The following is a 21,355-nucleotide window of genomic DNA, read 5'->3' as shown; positions in this document are numbered from 1 at the left end:
CAGGCCACGCCCTCTACTGGATGCCCCGGAAGAGGCAGATGGCGAAGATCATGACGAACAGCTGCAGGGAAGTAGGAGTCGGCCAGTTAGGCTGGGAACCCCCCCGCGGGCCGCCCACCTGGGGCACACTGTGCTGTAGGGGTTCCTGAGGCTCCCTGGGGGCAGCCCCCTCACCAGCCACTGGCCCCCTTCATGCCCTGCAGTTACGGAGAGAAGGGGCTTTGGAAACCCAGGGACATGAGTTCAAATCCAGCTTCTACTTGCCGGCAGCGACCTTGGGCCAAACCTTCCCTGCTTGGGGCCGAGTGTCTCCGAGCTCACTGTGTGCCGGGCCCAGTTCTGAGAGCTTCCTCAGAAACCTCGGGGACCGGGAAGCGAGGCACAGAGAGGTCCTGTGACCTGCTGGGTCGCACAGCTGGGAGTGGGGAGCTGGGGTTGAGTCCAGCCCCTGACCCCGCAGCCCAGGCTCACACCTGCGCTCTCCCAGTTCACAGGTAGGTGGTGGGACGGACAGTAAGGCGATCACCTGAGGACATAGTGGCGCCCGTGTGTAGTAGGTGCTTAGCAACAAGTCACCAGGATTGTCATTCACAGGCCAGGAAGACGCAGCCCTTCCCAGAGGAGGGAACCACTGAGGGCCCGAGGTGGTGGGCAGGCAGAGACCCCTCGGGATGCCCCTCTGACCAGGCTGGCAGGTGCCCCATGGCCAGAATTCTTGCAAGTAGCACAGGGAACAGTCCTCAGACCACAGGCTCATGGACACATGTCTAGGAGGGACGGTGGGGAGGGGAGGCGGGTTGGGGTCGCGGGAAAGCCCCGTGGGGAGCAGGGTCTGCCTCCCCAGGCGCCGGGAGCTGACTAGAAGCCCATGCTCTTCCTGCACAGGACACATGCCCAGTTCTAAGTTCACTGTCGCCCCGAGAGGGCTGGTTCACGGGACCGGTGCTGGCACACAGTAGGGGCTCAGTCTACGCTTGCCGAGTAGATGAATGACTGAATAAATGACCATCCCCAATGGTCTCCTCAAACTGCTCTGGGCAGGGGGGCTACAGGGCACAGTGAGCAGCTGAGCAAGGCCACACCCTTTATGGTGCCAGGGGCTGGGATACCCCCAAGGCAGCCCTGGGAGGGGAGGCCCTGGCGTCACACCCCAAAGGCCCAGGAGTGGCTGAAGTCTGGGGTGCCCATTCCTGGAGATGTTGGGTAGGGGGGTGTGAACAACGCTGCCCCCAACCTCCCTGAGCAGGAGTAGATCAGGGAGGGGCAGCACCAGCCTTTGGCTGAAGCGCCACCTGTTGGTGCCTGTGAGGGTCTGCAGCTGCCTTCCTTTTGAGGGCGCTGGGACCTTCAGGTGCAGGGGCGGGGAAAGCCCTCGTGGGGTTAACAAGGCCGCACAGGCCCTGAGCACATCACAGAGAAAGGGCCTGGCCGGGAGCACAGCCGGCAGCCCTCCCTCGAGTCCGTGTTTTGATCCTTCGCCCACTGTAGGGGTCGGGGGGCAAGGGCGGGAGAGGAGTGGAGATGGGGGGGGGGACAGGGGAGTGACTCTCAGGCAGCAGAGACATGGCTGGGCTCCCCACCCCACAGAGCCGCAGAGGAGGGACCCATGGCCCTAGGTGGAGACACAGGTGGGCTGGGGATGGCAGGCCATGGGGGTCTGCTTCTGGGGAGCCGCGGAAGTGGCCCCTTCACTTACCTCGATGGCCAGCACCCCTATGGCCAGGGCTCCAGCCAGGTAGACGTAGGTTTCGAAGGCATTGAGGATCACGGTGTAACAGCCCTGGGGAAGGGACCAGAGGGAAGAAGCCACAGCCTGAGGGACAGTCGGGTCGGGGTCCGGGACCAGCATCAGGACATGTGGCCCCAAAGCCAGGCAGCTGTTGGCCCGGAGCCAGGCTCCCAGCCCTGTGGGCTGCCCTCCCTCCCTCTGCGCCCCTCCGAGCACATCTGCTGGTGGAAAGGTCTGAGCACAGAGTTGGGGGGGTTACCCCTATGTCTCCGGGGCTCATTGCAAGACAACCCTCTCTCTCCACACACACCCACAGGAGAAGCAGTGAACCCCAAAGTCAGCGACGTGAAGCTGACTTGGCCACGCCTCAGCCAGGGGACCTTGTCTAGCAGACAGAAGACACCCCTGTGCCCCCCCTCTGCTGTGGCGGTGCACCTGGGCCCTTAACTGCTCTTCCCCCTCCATCTGGCTCTGGCATCCGAGACCCTTTGGGTCCCTGGACTGAACTAAGTGGACCGGGTTGGCCAGTGGAGGCCCCAGATACTGACACCTCGGGGGAAGCAGGGAGGAGGGAGAATGGGCGGGACGTGCCACCAACACTGCGAGCGTCCACACTGTCAGCTTTGCTGGAGCCTCGTGGCTGCTTGTCCTCAAGTAGTCCTCATCGCAGCCCCTGGGGCGAGGGCTGTCCCCACTTTCAGTATGTGAGGAGGGAGGACGGGGCAGCTGACAGCCTGCTCACAGCCACACCCGGGAGGAAGGAACGCGGGGTTCGCAGGGTTTATACTGAGAGCCCAAGAGCCCGCTGCTCTCTCCTCTGTTCCGGGGGGAAGGGAGCCGGGCATCAGGAAGGCTGTTCTTGCTCATCCGGGTCAGGGTCCTGGGTCAGGTCCCTGGCTCCGGGCTCCAGCTCCTGTCTGCACCCCAGGATATTACCTCTTCCTCGCCCTCCTGCCGGCTTACCCCACCCCGCTCAGTGAGACACTGCAGGGTGCCATCTGTCCCAGCCTCAGCCTCACCAGACTGCTGGTCCCCAACCACGCTGCTGTCACCATCTCCCGTGACCCCTCTCTGCAGGGAGGGGATGTCCCCCACCCAAGGCGGACCATAGTTGCCCCTCTAACCTAATCTGGCAAAGAGCAGCTAGGCCAGAGGTGCCAGAGAATACCCATGTTTTCCTCCAGCATGGACCTTCCCCTGAGCTGGGACATCCCAAAGGCTCCGCACCCCCCACACATCCAAAACCAGATCCAAGGCCGTCCCCAAACCAGGACCTATGGAGTCTCCTCAACACCTCATCCTCCCTTCCTCAAAGTCAACCTACCACCAGGGGCAGTAGATGTGACCTCCTGAATCATTCCTCAGATCCATACACCTCTCTGCATCTCCACTGCCATCACCCTGGTCTGAGCCATCATCGCTTCTCAATGGAGCCGGTGTAACAATTCCTCCTCTAATCCTTGGCCAGTGGGCAGCCGGAACGCCATCACACCCAGGTTCCCCCAGCCCCAGGCAGAACTGGGCATGGGTTTCCACTCTTCTTCTAGCATCCTCACCATGGCCCTGCTGGCCCTGCATGGTGTGGGCCTGCTGATGCCCTCACGTTGGCTAGTCTTGCCCTGTTCACCATGCTCCAGCTCAGCCCAGGGCCTTTGCACGTGCTGCTGCTCTTGCTTTCTGGTTGCATCGCTTTTCCCTTTCCAGGAGGATGAGGCTGTAACACTTTATTTGAGATTCACAGCAGCACCCACACTCACAACCTACCACAGAGCAGATGGGGAACAGTGGTAGAGAGGAAATAACGTAGAGAAACAGTGATGCTGTGGGGAGAGAGGACTTAAGATAATCTGGACAAATGGAGAATACAGACGGTTTTCTATCAGTCACCACACTGACCCGGAGTCAAGGTCTAGCAAGGTCACCATCTATTGAGAGACCCCTGATTTGTTTCCAGCAGAACACGCTCCTGACTCTCTTGGGTAACTGTATTGACCCAAGGAAGGCTGAGGAATGAGCTGGAGAAACTGCCACATGGGTTCGAATCATATTGGGGAGTCGAGGTATTCATCCTGAGTTACCTTTTTTGCGATTTCCTGATTTCCCTTCATTGGAGTTCAGTGGTAAATAGGGCTGGTGGACTAACTCAAACACCAGTAGACAAGAGCCCTTTGCCTTGTCTCCTGGTGGCCATGTGACCAAGTCCTAGCCAGTGGAACCTAAGCAAAAGTCAACTAGAGGTTTCAGGGAAAAAAGATGGTGCCACCCTTTCCCCTTCTCCCACCTTGAACATGGGTGGGATGTCTGGAGCCATGGCAGCCATTTTGCCATCATGAAGTGGTAAACACAAGAACAGGCCACAGAGACCAGGCCTTGCTTGACCTGACACAGCCACTGATACAGTGTGAGAGGCCACAGTCTTCTAGAATTCTTGCCACGTGTGAAACACAAAGGTATCTGCTGAGCTCCTTTAGTTGGGATTTTAGTTACTTGCAATCAAAAGTGTTGCTGGCTTATGATGCAGAGATAAGGCCAAGTCAGAAATGCAGAAATGCATCCTGGGCTTTAGGGAATTCGGTTTTGCAGAAAAAACAAATAGATAGTCCCTCGACAGAGACTTTTAAAAAGGAAGGATGCTCAGGAGGGACGTGAGTGTCTCAGCAAGGAGTCCCAGAAGTGAATCCCAGTAATCCTCAGAAGGAGCAGAGGAAGAACTCACACAGCTGCCCAGGGACCTCTCCTCTCTGCTGAGACATCAGAGCCATGCCCAGAGATGGAAGGAGGCATCATCACAAGTTTGAATCACAAATGGGAAGCATGTCAGGACGAAGCCCTGAAGGACCAGGGCCCATGAAGAGCCTCCCAGAACACTTTACAAGTGGCTGAGGATACAGGTTTGGCTACGCGCCTCAGCCACTCCCAACAGAGGCTTCCTGAGCAACTTAGAAGTTGTTCTTTCCTATCAAATCCTGAGTGTGGTGGTGACTCTGCTCCATGGAGCTGTCCACAGCCAGGCTCCTTCTCTCTTGATACTCTGACATCCTAGGGGGCCGCCCTCCTCTGCAAGGTCAGAGGTGGCTGTCACCACAGCTGCATTCCAGCCAGGGGGAGGGGGTTTGGGCACCTGCTTTCTCTTAAGGATGTGACCCAGTTGCACAAATCACATCTTTCCGCCCTTTGGCTACAAGTTGGTCACATGGCCTAGCTGCAAGGGAGGCTGGGAAGGGCAGCCTTCACCTGGTGGTCATGAGGTCTTATGAAGCCCCTTTCCAAGGAGGAAGGGGTGAGTGGAGGGGATCTGAGGTCTGGAGAATGTATCCTGGCCAAGGTGACAGTGGTTAACAGCCAGGTCAGGCTGACATCACCGTATGGAAGTGCTCCATGTCCTGCAGCCTATCCTCAGAGCAGAAATGCCACCCCTGGGTGGCCCACCCTCCCCAATTCTGCAGCTGCCCGATCCCAGGGCCCCCGTCTCTCCCCCTCGGTGCAGGAGGGCAGGACTGTGAGGGCAGAAGAACTTGACTCTGGGGCCTTGTGTACCCACTGACATGACACGAGCAGGTTCAGGGGATGGCGGTGCTGAGTGAGTGAGACAAAGCTGAGGCTGGAAAGAGACTCGCTAGATGGCCAGTGTCGCCTCAGCGCAACTGTTCCCTCCCCTGGGACTCTGAGGCCTACCTTGAGCCCTCTAACCAGTCCCTTCTAGCCAGAAACCTGGTCTCACTTTCTTAGTAGTAACTGTCGCCACGTGAAATGATCACTTTTGCTGCTTGTTTTATCTTCTGCTTCCTCTAATTAAACCACGAGGAACAGAGGCCTCGGCTCCCGCCCCCTGGAGGTCCCTGGTGTCTGGAGTTGACCCGTGAGATTCTCATTACAGGCCTGATCCAGCGAGAGGCCAGGGGACCGGGCTCAGTCCACCCTCCTTCTGCCCCCTCCCTCTGGTCCCCCACACACTGAGGGGTGGGGGACCTTGTGTCACACAGGAAGGGAAAGAAATTCTTCTGAGACTGAGATGAAGCCCTAGAAGCAAAGAAGTCTGGCAGCTTCCCCAACTTCATTCCCTTGTTCCCCACACGGCCAATGTGAGCTTCCTCCAAACCAGAGCGCGTGGCCGAGGAGGGGCCCCCGCTGTGTGATTCTAGTTCTGGCTCCCACCCCACAGTACAAGGAGCTCAAGGAGTGCTCTGCGCAGCCTGGAACCCCCACCCACCCTGTAGCCCCAGCCACAACGCCACTCCTCCGGGCTGCGCGGCACCGAGCCATCTGCCAGTCAGCCCCTCGGGCTGGATCTCAGGGCCGGGAAGGAGCTCCACTAGCCTCCACGTCCCAGACCGTGGCCAGCAGTCCGCTGGGACCCTGGGTGCCTCCGGGCCCTCTGGGGCAGCACTGGGGGGCAGTGTACCTGCTTGTTCACGAACGGGTCCCTGCCCAGGAGGCACTCCTCCCTGCTCAGCAGCACCCCGTCCAGCGTCTGGGGTTCTCTCCGGCAGCACGCCTCGGGGACCTCGTCGCTATCCAAAGTCAGGAGTCGAAAAACGGATGCAAACTTGAAGTCTTCGGGCCCGTTGACCCCACAGCAACCGAACTAGGAGAGCAAAGGGGAGGGTCTGGGGAGCTGGGCCTGCGGGGCAGGGTGGACGGGCAGCCTCTCCGAAGGGCACAGACAGGAAGCGTGATGGAACGGAGTCGGGACCCCGTGTGGGCTGGCCCCGCTCACTCCACCTGTGTGACCTGGGAAAGTCACTCGGCTTCTCTGAACCTTCAGTGTCCCCATCTGTGAATGGGGGCAGTGGTGACAATCCCCGCCTCACAGTCGGCACTCAGTACACAGTTGCTATGACTGCTGTCATCACTGATGGTGACAACTGCTTGAGGATTCAAGTCTGGGATGGCGAACAGGTTTCATCTGGAGTGCGGACTGTGACTGAGGGGCACTCGCTGCCGGGAACGCTGTGTGGTTGCGATTCCGAGGTGGGTCTGGGCTGGGGGCACAGTGCCCTGGTCTACTACCAGCACACGGGCAGAGGGGTCTCTGGAGGCCAGACATTTGCAACACGGGGAATCACGGCATTCCTGGGTGTGCAGGGGGGTCACTCACTGTGATCATGACCGAGTTCCAGGTGGCGGAAAAGACGTCTGTGTCGTTGTCGCCCTGATAGTGCTTGGTGAGCTCCTTGGTGAAGAACTCACGTGTGAGCTGGAGGCAGAGGGAGAGGTGAGCTGAGACCCCTGGCTTGGTGCTGCCCCCGCCCTCCCTGGCCTCGCCATCTGTCATCTCCGGGGAGCAGGGAAGGCCCCAGGGCCTTCTCCTAAGCTCGGGGCGGGTCTCTGACCCTCCCTCAAGGCTGTGGCCTCCCCCAAACCATGGGGTTGCTCACATGAAAAGCCTTCACATGCCCCTCAGCACCGGAGGCCAGGGCATGCTGGCAGCCTCGTGCCCTGCTCTTCTCGGGGCGCGGGGGGCGCTAACCCAGGGCGGGGCTGCCCCTCCACACCAGGCTGTTCCTCAGACAGAGCTAGCGATGCCTGGGTGGCAGTGAAGAAACCACGCTACGGAGCAGGCAGTCTGTGTACGTCTCGTTTCCAGGGATGCTCCTGGAAGCGACTCCTTCCCTCAGAACATTCTGCAGAGGTCACCACCCTCCTGCTGCTGCAGAGAGAGGCTGGGACCCTGGGTGGTGCCAGCAGAGACCGACCCTCTAGCACCTTTCTCTGCTCACGGCGGCTGCCGACCCCTCCCTTCTGGGCGACAGCTGCCCTGCTCACCCCCAGGGCCAGCCTGCGTCTCCTGCCCTCCCTGGGCTCCTGCTTCTCTTTGCTTCCAGGCCACCGGGGGCTGGGGCCTGGCTCTTGAGACTCGGGAGGGAGCTGGTGCTCGGGTGGCTGGGAGCCCCTGGAAGAAGATGGCCTGAGGGGCAGGTGGCCCAAACTGGACACTGGCCAGGGCCTCAGCTGATAGTGCCGCACTCCGTTCTCCCGCAGTCACACATTCCAGGGCTCAGGGGACAGCCTCCCTGCCTACCCCCAGACTGCCGACGGCTAGTGCTGTGCCATCGCCTGGCAAGGTGTGGAACAGACACCTCCAGAGTCAGGTGTGTGATCGCACCAGCTGTGGAACCTCCAGAGTCAGGTGTGCGATCGCACCAGCTGTGGAACGGACACCTCCAGAGTCAGGTGTGCGATCGCACCAGCTGTGGAACGGACACCTCCAGAGTCAGGTGTGTGATCGCACCAGCTGTGGAACCTTCAGAGTCAGGTGTGCGATCGCACCAGCTGTGGAACGGACACCTCCAGAGTCAGGTGTGTGACTGCACTAGATGCTTCTGGAAAAGCAAGACCCTTAAGGGCCCCCGGCGCTGACTTCTGGAAAAGCCCTCCTACAGAAGAGACTTGCTGGGTCATCATTTGGGCTGAAAGTGCTGGATGAGAGGCTGCTGACTCTCCCTCTGAGGCTGGGACAGGCCGGCCATCACGGCCACCGATCCCTCGCCGGAGGCAGGGCGCTGGGGTACAGGGGTACGTACATTTTCCCTGAAGATAAAGGCCAGGATGGCCGCCGAGAGCTCCGCCAAGAAGATGATCAGGATGAACAGGAAGAACTGCAGAGACAAAGGGCAGGCTCGTGAGTCCTGAGGGCTGGCGGCGAGGGGACTCTGCTCCCAAAGCTCCCCTCCACCTGTGACACAATTGACGCGACGCACGGATTCTGTGAAACAAGGAACTTCACTGCCATTATCCAGACACTTCTCATAATGAACATACCAACAATCCGTCTTTGGAACCAACAAGGTTGTAATGCAAATATGGAAAAAGTAAACAAAGAGAAAGCCTTCTGTGCCAACGGCACCCCTTAGCTGAGGCCCCGTGCGCGGTGTTGTCTGAGCAGCCGCACCTGGAAGACTGTCCAGGAGGTGGGGCTCCTGGCTTCCCCCCACCCGCCCGGGCGACCCTCCCTGCTGCAGCTCATTCCCACGGGAAGTGGGCAGGGACCTCGATCTTCGGTTGCAGTGAAGGAGCTGGGCCGAGGGAAGGCGGCGTGTCTATCACAACGTGAAAACCCAGGGGCTGGAGTTTAAACTCTAACAGAACACGCTCTGCCCCTCTCACTGCATTTCCTGATGCTCCCAAGTCGACCACGAGGCCTCTTGTCTCCGGCCCCTCTGCCAGGAAGGCCACGGCCCTCCTCACCCACCAGCCCCTCCGTTTTCAGACCGGGTTTAGCCCATCCACTCTCCTGTTGAGAAGCCTTTCCTGGCTCCCCCACATCACAGTGCCCCGCAAAGGTGTCCTTACCCAGCTGCTGTCCCCACTGGGTCCCTAATCAAGCACAGAGGCTACCACTTAGCATGCTTTCCCCACGCCTGGACGGCACGGACATCAGTCCGTGGCTCTCTGATGAATGAATGAAGCCAGGAGTGACCGACTCGCCACCATGACCTGCTGTCCACTACAGCTCAGGCCCTGGTCGTCATGGGCACTGTTTTGGGCTCAGAGCTGTTAGCAGAAGAAAGGAAATGGCGATGTCATCACTCAGCGCTGCTGGTGCCTCTGGCACGTAGTCTGTGACAATCCCAGAGTGTCACCCCGCCTGAGACCACCAGCAGAGGACTGAGTCCCCGGTGCACACACCCTCCCAGCCGCCTCGGCAGCTGCCTGCTCCCTTGGATCACAGTCCCCAGAGCCACCGGGCTACGCTGCATGTGCCCAGGCTGGAGGGAAGCAAGGGTCCTGGGCTGAGGGTCAGACACCTCTGCCCGCCTTGCCTTGCTTTATGGGACTTTAGACAATCACTAAATCCCTTCCAGCCTCAGTTTCCTCATCGGTAAAATGAGGGTGTAACTCCCACTTCTGGGGTCACGTGAGGGAACAGTAAGGTAAGGGACGCATGTGAGAGGCTGAGCCAAGCTCGTCGTGGGGCTCTCCCAGGCATAGACGGGGCGGAAGCCAGCTCAGTGAGCCCGGCTCCGGGGACGCTGGCCGCGTCCTCAGACACTCTCGTGGGCCGACACCATCCTGGTGTCTCTCCTGGCTCGGGTTTCTCCCAGTCAGCGGCAGCTTTCTGTCACTTCACCCTCATCCCGGGAAGACCCCTGAAGGCGGCTGCCCGGTGGAGGCCCCGAGGTTCCCCCACACTGCCTGGGCTACACGCCACCTTCGCAGACTCTCGGGATGGATTTCGAAAGGACCCACTCAGGACGTGGGCACGAGAACATCTAGGCCTGTCCCACGGTTTGTTTTCCCTCTTAAATGTCCAACGAAAGAAGCCGCCCCGCTCACGGAGCAGCCAGCACACTGCGGTCCTGGCCACGGGGTCTCCCGGGGTGAAGCTGCCGACAGCAGGGCTCCGGCCTCCTCCAGGTGCTGGCAGCACTGGGCGCCACACCGGCCCGCACCCCGTTCGGCCCGTCCCCACAGCGCGGGAAGGACCCGGGACGGGGTGACCGCCCGAGCTGGGTCCTCACCAGCTCCTCTCAGGGCCGTGCTCCCTGCCTCTCCCGCGCGGCTCAGGACGGGCGGCTGTCAGCAAATGCCGGCCTGGGTCTGCTTCCCACCGGTCCTGCTGGGGTCGGCTGTGCGGGGTGACCGTGGGCTGAGCTCAGGGTGGGGCAGAGTTCCCCGACCAGAGGGGACTGTGACAGAGGCCTCCTGTGCCCTGGCCACAACCCCGCAGCGCACCCCAACACCCCCTCGCCCTTCCCCCACGCGGGCTGGCCCTCAGGCTGTGATGCGGTCTCCTGGCCTCTCTCCCCGGCGGGCTCCTGGAGGTGGATGGCCTGACACCAAGCTATCCCGGATCCCACAAGCGCGTCCAGGTCTTCGGACTTTCCAGTGGCCTGTAAGGTCCCTGGTGGGCAACACCGGTCCCTTCAGTTTTCCACTTATCGAGAGTTTACATATGCCCGGAACAGAGCAAAGCAGATTATGGGAAGGAAGTAGTGTAATCTTCCCTTATGTGGAAGGGACCAGAGGTTCGGAGAGGCTAAGCAACCAGCCCAGGTCACACCCTGGCGTGCAGCGCAGGGATCAGAGGCGGGCTCTTCTGACCCAGAGCCCACGTTCCTCACAGCCTTCTCTCGTTCCCTCGCGCCAGGGCTGTTCTCCGAGCACCTACTCTGTGCCAGGCACTGTGCCAGGTCACGGCAAACCAATACACAAGGCAGAGGCAGTCTCCGTCCTTGTGAAGTCTATACTGAGCAGAGTTTCATACTTCAAGAGATGAAATTCATGAGATGAAATTAAAGAATGGACCTGGTAAGTGATTGCCAGGGAAATGGGGTCTCCCCAGAGCAAGGGGTCTGCAGACCAGCCTGCCATTGCTCCTGCCCGGAGCAGGGGTGCCCCAGCATGGGCACCAAGGGGTGACCTGCGTGTGTGTGAGAGCCACCTGAAGGACAGTGCCAGGCTGTGCCAACATCACAACGCTGCTACTTTGGCCAGCTTGCCTTCTCCAGCCTGAAATGACTTCCTCCTGCTTGTCAGGGGTACCACTGGTCATCTGGAGGGGATCCCCCTGGCTCCAGCCACAGGGCTTGTCTGGCTACTTCCTGGGGCTTCCCCTAATTGGGGGGTTTGTTCGCCTTGGGTTCATCTAACCTCAATCCATCTGCCCACGGACACATGTGCCCGAGAATCAGATCGACAACATCGTGCACAGGACAGGAAAACTACCAAAGGAAACTGCTATTTTGCCTAATAGTGAGCATTTCCCGACTCTTCTAACCCATCTGCCTACGGGCACGTCTGCTTTCAGTTCTCATTTCTGATAAACATTTACCGAACTTACATACTTCATGTGCCACTCAGCTCATTTATCTCTTTTAAATGCATCTCTTTTTGCTGTTCTCTTTTCAATGTAGCATGCTTTGTTACAAAATGTTTTTAAAATTTTGAGTCAAATAAATGGGCCAAACCCGGCCGGTGTGGCTCAGTGGATTGAGCGTTGTCCCGTGGACTGAGAGGTCCCGGTTTGATTCTGGGTCAGGGCACATGCCCCAGTTGTGAGCTCGGTGCCCAGAAGGGGGCGGGCAGGAGGCAGCCGATCCATGTTTGTCTCTCACATCAGTGTTTCTATCTCTCTCTCCCTTCCTCTCTCTCTAAAAAAGCATTAAAAAATATTTTAAAATAAATAAGTAAATGAGCCAAACAAATTCCTTGACCTACTCAGAGGTAAGCAACCAGGAAAAAGGGATGCCACAAAGGGTCAATGAGAGACTGAAACTGACCTATGCTATGTGAAAACACTGTGAAATGGATCAGCAGGAGTGTCTGAATACTGTATCTTTAGAAAAATTGATCATTAGGCGATGTGGTCATTGGGCTCGCTGTCCTGGGCACTGGGACCTGTGGGTCTTAGCCTCGGAGAAAGGAGGAGGGAATGCTCAGTGAACCTCCACCCCCAGCCCCCCTTTTCTGCTGGCTTCTGAGCCAGGGCTCCGGAGGAGGCTAACGTGCTCCTTCTGGGCTCCTCTCAAGTTTTCCTTCCCGCCCGCAGGCCGAGAAGCGCTCCCAGGCCTCCCTGAGGACCCCAGCATCTACCAGCGTGAAACACAGCGCCCCTCTTCAGCTGGGACCCCCACACGGCCAGGTCCAGGTTAGAAGAGAAAGTGGTTCTTATTTCTTAGGTCATGAGTCTTTGCAAACCTTCCAGGAGCTGTGGTGTCTCTCCCCAGAACACGCATGTGCACACAACACACACACACACATACACAGCATGCATACTGGCACACGCAACATGCATACAGACACACGCTTGCAGGCCCCGACATAACATTTCACGCATAATTTCAGCTGAGTTTTTGACCCCTTGAGTCCACACCAGGATAGGAGCCCGTGGACCAGCCCCGGTCTGAGAGACAGGAGACCTGGGCCCAAGGGTCCCCTGCCTTTGACCTGCACTGTGACCTCAGCTGGGCATCAGAAAGGGGAGGGGAGAAGAGGGGAGGAAGAGGAGAGGACAGGGGAGGAGAGGGAACGCAGGGGGAGCAGAGAGAAAGAGGCAGGGAAACAGGACGGGGGAGGATCACACCGAGAGGGATAAGGCAGCAGGAACAGAAACCAAGAGATGACGAGAAAGGCAGAGACAGAGAGATAGAGAGAGGAAGAGCGAGCAAGCAAGCGAGCAACAGAGAGAAGAGACTAGAGAGACAAAAGGGAGGGAAAGGGAGGAAAAGGGAAGGGTAGGAAGGAAGGGGCAGCTGCTTTGAGGTTCGGTGGGCTGAACCCAGCCACGGCCATGACTTAACTCCCTCTCTGGGGGCTTGGGGCAAACCTCTTCCTGGGCCCCCGTCTCCTCCTAAACACTGAGGACAGCGATGTCCCGTCCAGCTGGCAGGCTCAGAGGGAGCCACTCAGCCCGCTGCCTCCCCAGCCCAGAGCCCAGCCTGGCTTCCTGTCTTGGCTTCTGAGATGAGCCCATTAACAGTGGATGAGCCCTGGGGGCTGGGGTGTGGGGGGACTGCAGGATGGTTCAGTGTGTCCTGGGACCCATACCCAGTTCCTTTTTAAAGTCCTCTGGGGCTCCGGAAGCCAGGATCTCCCCTGCACCGCCTGACACTGCAGAGAGCTTTCCACCAGGGGGCGCCCACAGTTTTCTTTGTTTCTCTGCCAATGAAAAGTTTGCCTTGTATACGTGGCTGAAGGCCAAAGGGACCCAAGGCTCCATTGTCACACATTTCACAGCTGATTTCACTTTCTCCCTGTGATGTGGGGCGTCTCACTGTGACTCAGTGGGGGCCACACAGTGTGTCCTAATCTGGGGAGGAGGCACAATGCCAGATCTCTGCCTCCCAGTGGGCGGGGTGCTGGCTCACAGCCAGAGCAGACAGAGTCCAGCGAGGAAGTCCTCCTGATGACCAGCCCAGCTCTTCCTGTTGCTTTACTCGCCACCCACCCACTCACCCATCCACACGCACACTTCTCTAAGCAGGGCTGTTTTTAACTTAACCCACAGTAGGACTGGGCTCAACCCACAAGTTCTCGTAGCCCTTGGGGCCCACCGGACCCCGCAGGGGCAGAAGGCCCATCCACCAAGGCCAGGAAGGTCAGCAGAAGCCCAAAGGACCACAGCTCATGGCAATACAACAGCCCAGAAAAACAGCATCTACCCCTTACCTCCTCTGGCTCCCACCTACAGCTGAGCTGCTCAGATCCTTGCTTGACAAGCAGAGACACTGAGGCTCAGAGAGATTATGAAACCAGACGAGAGTCATAGCATTAGTTAGGCGACAGAGCAGGGCACACACTCAAACTAGGTCTGCCTGCTGCCCGGCCCATCCTGACAGGCTCAGCACCCCGATGCTTGTCCATGAGGGAGGGGGCAGCCACTCTCGGCCCCTAATGGCATCTTCAGCACCTATTGAACTATGTGGCCCATAGCAGCGTCCAAGGACTATTTATTTAATAAGTAAAGGACCTTCAGAGATGATATCATTTCTGTTTTAGAACTGGAAATGCAGAAGGTGAATGATTTATCCAATAGCTAGCTATCTGAGATCTCTTACCACGGAAGGAATTATATAGTTGAGTTATTAAAAGCAAGCAAGTAGATAAGCATCACGGTCAACGCCCTCAGCTGACCGCGCCGTGGGGAAGCCTGGCTGTTCAGACCTGGAGGCCAAGGCCGCTCTCACGCCGGGGCAGCTTGCCCACGTGACAGGCGAGGGCCCCGCGCAACGAGCAGGCTCCGGAGGCTGGGGCTGCAAGTCCAGATGGGAAAGGCTTGTGGCCCCCCCACTCCAGGAGGACAGCCTACTGGGCTCGGACCTCAGCGTGAGGCCCTGCAGTGCAGGCACAGGGCCACCGCCCACCCGGGGCAGCCGTGGTGGGGGATGGATACTCACGAGCAGCAGCAGACACCTGTTCTCCCGGACAGCCCCGCAGCAGCCGAGGAAGCCAAGCAGGAAGAGCAGGCCCCCCATGGCCAGGAGGATGTAGACGCCCGTGATGAGCAAGGGGTTGGCAGCCACGATCTCTCGGAAGCCAGTGGGGTCCACCATGACCCAGGTGCCAATGCCCAGCAGGCAGGCCCCACCCAGCTGCTCGCCGGTCCAGTCAGGAGGCGGGGGGAGAAACAGAGGTTAGAGGTTAGATACTCCACACGCACGGCCCCTGAGCGAGGCCGGGCAGAGGCGGGGAGCCCTGGTGAGCTGGAGGAACTCCACCTGCTGCAGGTCCCGGCACCGGTTCTCTCCGCTTCGCGTCTTCCCACCTGCTCTGACCTTCAGAGCAGCGCGCACCATCTCAACCCAGCCTCCGACCCAGGAGCCCCTTGGCCTGCTGGGAACCATGTCATGTGGAGTTTATTCGCTACTTTAAAATTCTCCTCCCGTGTCAGAGCTGCAGGATAACGAGGTCATCTTGTCCAACCCTCGCATTCCACAGAGCCCCAGAGGGGGCCAATGACTTGCTGAAGGTCACACAGCAAGTTCAAGGCAGAACCCTGGCCTCCCTGACCCCAGCCCCAAGGACCCTCACCAAACGGCATGAACATGCCCCGACACCTGCACTGTGCCCGCCCTGCCAGGGACAGGAAAGCAGACAAAAGCCATCTGCTCTGTCCCCAGCAGGAGCTCTGTCAGGTTGGGCTCCCCACTCTCAAATCTGCACCTCATAAGCCTTCGTGTTTATGTCTTCATCTGTGTGGCCCATCTCTCCATGCCTTGCTCATCTTTGGAGAGAGGCAGCTTAGACCAGAGAAAGGACTGTGGTACTTATTAGCTGTGTGACCTTGGGTAAGTGGCTTAACCTGTCTGAACTTTAGCTTCCTCGTGGTTGCAAAAAATCCCACCTCCCAAGGTGGCCCTGAGGAAGAAAGGACAGAATGGATGTGAATGCACTTAGCAGGTTTCAATAAATATCTATTCCATTTGTCCTGGGCACACACAAGTATTGGAAGCAGATCAGCTGCCGGAGAGCCAGTTTGGCATCGCTGGATTTTGAAGGCTGTAAAGTGTTTGAAGTCCCCGTGTGGTGGGAGGACCTGAGGAATGACAGATGGTAGCTGAGAGCAAACTGCTGCGCTCTGGCTCGGCTGAGAGGGGTCTGCACGCCGCGGGGAAGAGCTGCACAGTTCGGGGCAGGAGACGATATTTTACACACAGTTGAGATGGGGGAGGGGTGGAGAGGGCTGAGGGACCCGGGCAGAGGGGAGAGGGAAAGGGACGCCAACGACAGAGGCTACAATTTTTCCTGTCACTGGTCTCCGACCAACCTCCAGCACAGCCTGCGCCCCTCCTCGGGGCTGGTGCAGGTTTGGGGTGAGCTACTGTGCTGAGGTCTGCGGCAAGGGGGGGCGTGAGCATGCACTGAGCTGCCCAGGTGACCAGCCCCACTTCAGGGGGACACTGGACTTTGCCCGGGGTCACCCAGCTTGGAACTTGGGTCTAGCATTGAAGCCTGTCGGGCTCCCTGCTCTTCAGAGCTATGGGGCGGGGGAGGGAATCCGGGACACTGGCTGAGATGTAGAAACAATAGATGGAGAGAGACAGCGTGAGCTTTGACCAGAAAGGGGCCTCTTTTCCATAGCAACCCTAACTTGCAGGACGTTAGTGGATGTTTATTCATCCATCCAGGTCTTGGCTGCACTAAGGTCAAAGGTTCAAGTGGGGTCAGGAAAGCCGTCAGGGGCCAGGTGTGCGGCTGTCTCCCGGGAAGGGCCAGCAGCCGGAGCGGAGCCCCCAGTGGTGGCCAGCAGGTGGCTGTGCTGCCGGGTGCTGGGCTGGCCACCTGGGCACGCGGGGCTCCGTCCCTCATGGGGGGAATCCATGGGTGGGGATGGGGCTCAGCTAGGAAGTGCTGACGTATTGCAGGCACTCAATCTTGCTTAATTTTCAAAAAAACCTGTTGAGGTTGGTAATGAAGGGATGAAGGTACTGAGGCTCAGAGAGGTGAAGTATGTTTCAGACCACATAGCTGGTAAGATGCAAGGCATGGTTTGGAATCCAGGTCTCCCAATTCCAGAGAGGTTTCTACTTCTGTCAATTTCCCCCCCCGCTCTGACCTCTATTAAGCTCTGGGTGGCAGGGCTAGGTGGGGCTCCCTCTGCTGCCCTCCGATCACCCCCTTTGCCTCCTTTCCCCCAATCCCCACCAGGGCTCAGATCCCAAGGCAGGATTGAGGCCCTCACCCTTTGTCAGAGAAGCTGGACCATTCCGGGTCCGTGCAAAATGTGTCTCCTAGGCGGTGGGCTCTTTGGAGTGGGGTGGGCGCTGCTGGGACCTCCCACCCGGGAAATCCTGGCTGGGCAGGTACATCTGCCTCTCACACTGGCCCCTGTCCCGCCCCTGGGGCTCAGCCCACTGTGACCATTTCCAATCAGTATCGGCTCTGCCCACTCAGCAGAGGCCTAAGGAGACCCCAGGCAGGTTCCACGGATACTTACAAATATGAAGAAATTGAAAACAAACATCAGGTACTTCATGCAGCTCAGACAGTCGCCTTCCATGATGCTCCACCTACAAAACAGCAAGGCTCCTCAGTCCTCCCGCTGGGGGACCCCACCCTGAAAAATCCCTGCTCCCCTCTCCCCCAGGGCGGCGTAGGGGGCCAGCTGCCAGCCTGCCCTCGTAGTGGAAGGGGGACGAGGGGAGCTGGTAACAACTTCCTCTCCCAAGGACGGCCCCTTGCCCCGTGGGCCAGAGTTAGGAGTGAGAACCTGGGACAAGCATGCCTCCGTTAGACCCCTGCCTACCATTCATTTGCTGTGTGGCCTTGGTTCAGTTACTTCACCTCCCTGGATCTTGCTCTCTCCAACTTGAAAATGGAGATTAAAAACAGGAGCTTCCTCCCAAGCGCTGTTGTGAGGATGAATTGAAATAATGCAGTAACACGCTCAGCATGACGCCCAGCACGTGGCCGGGGCTCATCCACCCTACGTGATGATGTCATTTGATTGCTGAGGTGAGCCTTCCTATTGGTAGATGAGCAACTTAGGCTCAAAGCCTTGAGAGACTCGCCACGGTCAGGAGTCAGGATCAGAACCCAGGCCTGACAAAATTCCCACACCATCTACGCCCTCCAGCCTGCAGGACTGCCAGTGAGGGGGTTGCTGCAGGGAAAAGAGGTGAGGGCCCCTAGCTGGGGGCACAAGACCCACACCTGGGGCCAGGCCCTCCCCATGCCCTGACTGCCTCCAGCACCCCAGCTCCCCCAGGAGCCTTCCCTGTCCCTCCCTGAAAGTGTGCTCATGGGAGCAAGTCACTAAATACAGTTCTACTCGGCCAACACTGACTGCACACCAACTGGAAACCAGGCGCTGGGGCTTGAAGCCAATGAGAGGCAGCCCTTCCCCATCCCCGGGAGAAGCATCTGCTACCACCAGTCAGACCCCAAGGTGCAGAAGACGTGTTCATACTCATTACTGAATGTCCTCACGCATTCTTCATGAGAGGAGGTGGGTGGGACCAGGAGACCCTCCTTTGCTCTTGTTCCAAGCCCTGTCTTCCTGGAGGTCAGTGGGAACCTAGGGGTCTGGCTGGCCTGCTGTCGGGCTGGCATCTCTTCTGACTGGCCCATGCTAGTGCCCACCAGGTGTTCAACATCTTGACCATCACCCCCCAGCCCAGGCTCTTCCTCCGTCGGGCTCAGATTTGGACGGGCTCTGGAGGACAGACGGGTCTGCTCCAGGGAGATGCTGAGAAGTCTGCTGGGCCAGGCTCTGGAGTCTCCCCCGCCTCTGCCCACCAGGCCAAGCTGCTCTCCAGGGTAGGACCCAGTTTTCAGTGGGCTCTAGCAATTTAGCAGTTAAGGGGCATAATAAATATGGCAGCTCATAAATGGCCTACCTGAATTTATTGTCCCACATTCATTAGAGATTACACTGAACGGGCGGCGGCTTGTGGAGAGCTGAGCTCCCAGACAAATGCAATAAAAGGACACGTGTCTCCGGGGAAGAGCCTTTGGCAACCTCAAAAGTGAGGTAGGTAGAAAAACAGATGATGTGAGCTGGAAGGTGGCTGGAGATGCAGGGACCTGGGTTCCAGCTCCAGGGCAGGCTGAGTGACTACAAGGTGTCATCGTGCCGGACAGTGGATCACACCCAGATCCGGCAGGCTTAGCGGGTGGCCTGGGGTAAGTTCCCCAACCGCATGCAACTGAGTTTTCCTGTCTTTAGAATTAATATAAAAACAATGCCTTCTTGATAATGCATGAAAAAAACCGAGCACAGGGCTTGGCACAGGGCTCGGCAGCTAATAACAGCAGCAGCTAGGAACAGCTGGCACACCTTGAGTTCTTCCTATGTGCCAAGAAACATGCACAATCTCCTTCCTCATAAAGCTCCAGGACACAGGCAATGTCATCTCCATTCTGCAGGTGAGAGGTTGAGCTCAGAGAGGTGGACTCACTTATCTGAGATCAGACAGCACAGAAGTGCCTAAGATAGGATTTGAACCCAGGCGTGTCTTAATCTGGAGCCACAACTCTTAACCACCATTTTCAGTGAATGCTAATTCCTTGTCCCATTCATTCATCCTCCAAAATTCAGGCCTGTCTTCACACCTCCTATGCCAATTTGTCTCCCACTATCCAGGGAAACAGCCTCTTGGGTCAGTATCCACTGCCAGGCTGGTCAAAAGACCAGTGCCTGCCTGCTCCACTCCCCACAAGGGGCTTCTGATCATGGGGACACACCTCTATAATCAACTGACCAGACAAGATTGACGGACACATGGAATTTCCAATCCCTACCTGGATCTGGCTCTTAGCTCCACCCACCCACAGAGCCTTTTGGAAATGAGCAGCACCACACTGTTCCCTAATTTAGCTCTAAGGAGAGTGGGGACACAGACAAGCTCTGGAAGGCAGGCCGAGAAGACACTTGAGGCCATGAGGTCCATGGCCTCAAAAAAATGTCCAAAAGGCACTTATGAAGGAGACTGGGGGCCTGGCTACATGGAAATGGCAAGCCCGCTCTGGGGCCAGGGGTGAAAGGCCCACTGAGATGTCCCTGTTCCGGGAGCCTGCAGGAACCCAAGGGGAGAGGATCAGTGTGGGTGGGGACTGCAGAGTCAGACTGGACCTGGCTCGCCGCGCGTAGGACATGACCTCTCTGGGCCTTTGCTTTTATATCTGTAGAACGGGGCCAGGGACGCTGACCTCCTCGGCAAATGGCACGGACTGAGGACTGACGGATAATACACGTAGAGGTCCTCACGCCACGCCTGACACCTGGCGGCTCTGTCCCGTCTTTCCTCCCCGCTGCCCAGCCCTGGGCGGCTCCCTCCTGCCCTTGCAGGGCTGACCAACTACCTTCGCTCTCGTTTTCTGTGTCGGGGTGGGGGGGGGGGTGAGGGCTCTGCCGTGGAGGATTTCTGAGCAGGGAGAAGGAGTGTGTGCAACGGTTCTCAAACTGGGTTCCCGGAGACAAACCATATCTTTAAGCTATTTTCAGGATAGCAAATAACATCTCAGAAATCATCCCCTCACCACGGGCCAAGCAAACGTCTTGGGTTTTACAGCAAGTAAACCACCCCAGGGCGGGGGCCCGTTGCTCGGGTTATTCAGAAGCTCTGGCCACCAGGTATGTATGACTTCGCAGAAAACAGCCAAGGAGAAACGTGAACATGTGCCTAAAATGACTTAGTAAAGGCAGCTCTGTTTGGTAGCTCAAATCCTTTAAATCTTGGGGCTCAGAGGGATGAAATGCAGGAGTCAGCATCGCAGGCGAACTTGACTCCGTGTGAACGCAACCCCCCACGTGCACAGGGGAAGCGTGCAGGGAGCGGTTTGGGTGCAGTGTTCCGGTGTCTGCTCCGGGGTGAGCACGGGTGGGAGCCCTGGACCTGCTGGGTGGGTCTCGTGGTCTCGGGGCTCCCGTCTCAGCGTCCCTGCTCCTGGCCAAGCGGAGGGCTCCCCCACCAGATGGAATCGATGGTTTCTTGTATAACAAAAGCAGGTGTTTAAGAGCTTTAAGGGGATTTAAGGGAAGTTTTTATTTGACACTACTGTTTGTGTAGGTGCTGGTTTTGAGCCCAGCCCTTGTGTGACTGATGTCACCAGAACTTCAATGAAAGAAGTTCCTGGTCATAAAAAGTCGGGGCAGCACCGCTCCGGCCCAACACCCTCCCTTTGGAAACGAGAAAACAGGCTGAGAAAGGGAAAGGGGTTTGGCCAAGCTACAGAGCCAGTTAGTGGGGACCTGAACCCAGAACTGTTTCCTGGGGCCCAGGCCAGTGCCCGTGGACACTCTACAAACTCGATGTTTTCCTTCTTTATTTTGGTAGCACACATCCTCTGCTGTTAGAAGGGATGCCTCATAAAGGTATAGACCTGTTTGTCCACTGCCATGTTCCCAATGTCCAGAGCAGCGCCTGGCACATGCTGGGTCCCCAATTAATATGTCTGAATGAATGAACGAGTGAACGAATGGATGAATGAATGGTGGGAAAACAGAAAATAGACACAGAGGACAATAGAGAATCAGCAAATCAGAGAAATAGACAAAGACAAGTCCGAAGGAGAGACAGATGGAGAAAGACAGGAAAAGAGCGAGACAGCAAGAAGTGACAGGGGAAGAGACAGACAGGAAGGATGGAGGGGGAGAGGCTGCATGTCAGGGAGTGGGGCAGAGGGGCCCAGAGTAACCGGGAAGCAACTGCTGACTTGTCACCTGGGCACTTCTTCAGGCGT

The 21,355-nt window shown here is 57.9% G+C and overlaps 1 protein-coding gene across 1 annotated transcript; it reads right to left on the bottom strand.

Moving 5' to 3' along the window:
* Window positions 1-21,353, bottom strand: TSPAN18 (tetraspanin 18). The gene is made up of 8 exons (XM_036259409.1): window positions 21,336-21,353; window positions 17,109-17,181; window positions 14,569-14,763; window positions 8,254-8,328; window positions 6,828-6,926; window positions 6,132-6,314; window positions 1,697-1,780; window positions 1-61 (listed from the first exon to the last, which is right to left on the bottom strand). Exons 2-8 carry the CDS (start codon window positions 17,169-17,171, stop codon window positions 14-16), a joined length of 747 nt encoding a protein of 248 aa, XP_036115302.1. The 5' UTR covers window positions 17,172-17,181; window positions 21,336-21,353; the 3' UTR covers window positions 1-13.
* Between the last annotated feature and the right edge of the window lie 2 nt (window positions 21,354-21,355).

Source organism: Molossus molossus, unplaced genomic scaffold (genome assembly GCF_014108415.1).
Source record: "Molossus molossus isolate mMolMol1 unplaced genomic scaffold, mMolMol1.p scaffold_m16_p_13, whole genome shotgun sequence".
Lineage (NCBI taxonomy): Eukaryota > Metazoa > Chordata > Mammalia > Chiroptera > Molossidae > Molossus > Molossus molossus.
The sequence above is the reverse complement of the archived record's forward strand: the minus strand, read 5'-3'. Positions and strand labels throughout refer to the sequence as shown.

Bases quoted from the DNA above. Each gene is read 5' to 3' on its own strand.
- TSPAN18 (XM_036259409.1), bottom strand. From the start codon at position 17,171: ATGGAAGGCGACTGTCTGAGCTGCATGAAGTACCTGATGTTTGTTTTC. The intron at 14,764-17,108 runs GTAAGTATCCGT...ACCGGCGAGCAG, and splicing joins TTTTCAATTTCTTCATATTT to CTGGGTGGGGCCTGCCTGCT. The intron at 62-1,696 runs GTAAGTGAAGGG...ACTTCCCTGCAG, and splicing joins TAGGGGTGCTGGCCATCGAG to CTGTTCGTCATGATCTTCGC.